General features: G+C 29.4%; 1 protein-coding gene across 2 annotated transcripts in view; it reads left to right on the top strand.

Annotated features, from left to right (window-relative positions):
- LOC123009937 (UPF0605 protein CG18335-like) overlaps positions 1-1973 on the top strand; it is a 4406-nt gene extending 2433 nt beyond the window's left edge. The window contains exons 3-6 of one of the 2 annotated variants that reach the window (XM_044406525.1): positions 1062-1237; positions 1288-1450; positions 1559-1796; positions 1844-1973. In XM_044406525.1, the coding sequence (XP_044262460.1) occupies positions 1062-1237; positions 1288-1450; positions 1559-1796; positions 1844-1910 (644 nt within the window). In that variant the 3' untranslated portion in view covers positions 1911-1973. Of the gene's footprint in view, positions 1-1061; positions 1238-1287; positions 1514-1558; positions 1797-1843 lie in introns of both variants that reach the window. The other variant, XM_044406523.1, reaches the window with a different exon arrangement.
- The last annotated feature ends 171 nt before the right edge of the window (positions 1974-2144 follow it).

Below are 2144 nucleotides of genomic sequence, written 5' to 3'. Positions count from 1 at the left end.
TTATTTGCCATTTGCTTAATATTTTTTCTTAAACTGTTTTTCCATTAACACAAAAAAGTATATTGTTGTTATTTTATCAACTTTTTTATTTCTACTTTTTGCCTGCTTCTTTCCATTTTTAGATTTTTTTTCTAGTTTATTTTCTTTTTTTGTAAACTTTTTTAAGTAAAAATGTAGTTTTTATTTTTTAACTATTTTGGTTCTTTTTTTATAAGTATTTTTACCATGTTTTTACCATTATCTTTAAACTATTTACTTTTTTTATTTTTTTTTTATTACTTTGCTTATTTTTCGTATTCTGCTTCTTATTAAAGCCGTTTCAGAAACATCAATTTGTTTAGATTTTTTTGTTTCTACTTTTCTTAAACTGTTTTTTTATTAACACAAATAAAGCATATTGTTGTTATTTTATCTGCTTCAACTTTTTTATTTCTATTTTTTGCCTGCTTCTTTTTTGTAAACTTTTTTAAGTAAAAATTTTTGTTTTATTTTTTAATTATTTTAGTTCTTTTTTTATAAGTATTTTTACTATGTTTTTACCATTTTATTTATCTTTAAACTATTTACTTTTTTTATTTTCTTTATTACTTTGCTTATTTTTCGTATTCTGCTTCTTATTAAAGCCGTTTCGGAAACATCAATTTGTTTAAATTTTTCTATTTTTCTCGTTTTTTATTCTTCTTTGGTATTTTACTTTATTTTTTTTGTAATTCTTTTTAGGTAAAAACAACTAAAATTTATGCTTTATAGTTTTTATTTTTAATTTTTATTTTTTTTTAGTTCCACATTCTTATAATTTTATTTATCTTTAAGCTATTTACTTTTTTGAATTTTTTGAGTTAGACTTTTTTTACTTTCACATCTTATCTTCGTACATTTTTTTTATTTTATTTTATCTACTCTTTCTAATACATTTTTTTATTTTATCTGCTTCAACTTTTTTATTTCTACTTTTTGCCTGCTTCTTTCCATTTTTTAGATTTTTTTTTCTATTTTATTTTCGTTTTTTGTAAACTTTTTTAAGTAAAAATGTAGTATTTGTTTTTTAATGGTACTTGTAGGGTTCGTACCACGCGAACACAACCTCATGGGTCAAAGGTTCACTGTACAGGCAACCGAGGCATTATCCGAGTTTGAGAAACTCCAAAGTGCTGATAAGACGGCTTTGAATGAGTTGTTGCGCATTGGGGCGGTGCAAGATGCCAAGTGGTACCCAAACACTTTATCAGATCGCGAGGTACCTAAAACAGTACCAAAATTTTGACTTTTTCCATAAAATGGTTCCAGTTGACTAGTACCCAATTTAAATTGCCCTTGACTGACGTCCGGCCTGAATGTGCGGGGATTTTGCGTAATTTACCCCAAGTGGAACCACCCCTAACCCCCCCACGTCACTCCCCAAGTCCCTATTTCATGGATAACATTGATCCGGAGAAATATTTCAAAAAAGGTCTGTCATTTGTCAAAATGTACGAAAAATTGTACAATTCATTCATCCAGAACCAACGTTATGGTACTTGATGGTACCACCAGAATGGTTAATTTGGTTCTGTTTTAGGTTTTGCTGGTCATGTACCATTTGGGTATGGTGCGTTTGGGAAAGTCAACGAAGCTATGACCAATAGTGCCCTTTGCGATTTTACCTCCAATTATAGGAAACGGTTGAGTACCGAATGGGCACCGGTGACCATCAGTCGAGCTGATCCACCATTGTTGATCCAACCATCGGAAATTTACCATAAACATATTGGGCAATTGCCCAACTATGGGGGGCATATCCCGGGGGCGATTTTCAGGTGAGAGTACCATTTTTGGTACTGGTGGGGTACCATGTGGGTTTCAGGTTTGGAAAAACCTACGGGAACGATTCCAGAGATGCTAAAAGGTGGCTACGAGGAGACTACAGTTGAAATTGACGTTTTGGCACATTTTTTTGGAAAATTTTCGAAAATAATAATTTTTTTGGGGCATAATCGTTTTATTTTAATCCAAATCTAAATTTGAAAACACTAACAATAGAACAATTAAAAAAAAGGAAGATAAAAATACGAAAAATATAAAAAAACATATTAAAAGAATAAAAAAAGCAAAATAACAGGTCAAAAATAAAGAGATAATTAATGAAAATTAAAAAAAAACATTGT

Source organism: Tribolium madens, unplaced genomic scaffold (assembly GCF_015345945.1).
Source record: "Tribolium madens isolate multiple individuals breed KSU strain unplaced genomic scaffold, Tmad_KSU_1.1 Scaffold_7;HRSCAF=85;Tcas5.2_LG10, whole genome shotgun sequence".
In the NCBI taxonomy this organism is placed as follows: domain Eukaryota; kingdom Metazoa; phylum Arthropoda; class Insecta; order Coleoptera; family Tenebrionidae; genus Tribolium; species Tribolium madens.
This window is presented reverse-complemented; position numbering and strand designations above follow the sequence as displayed.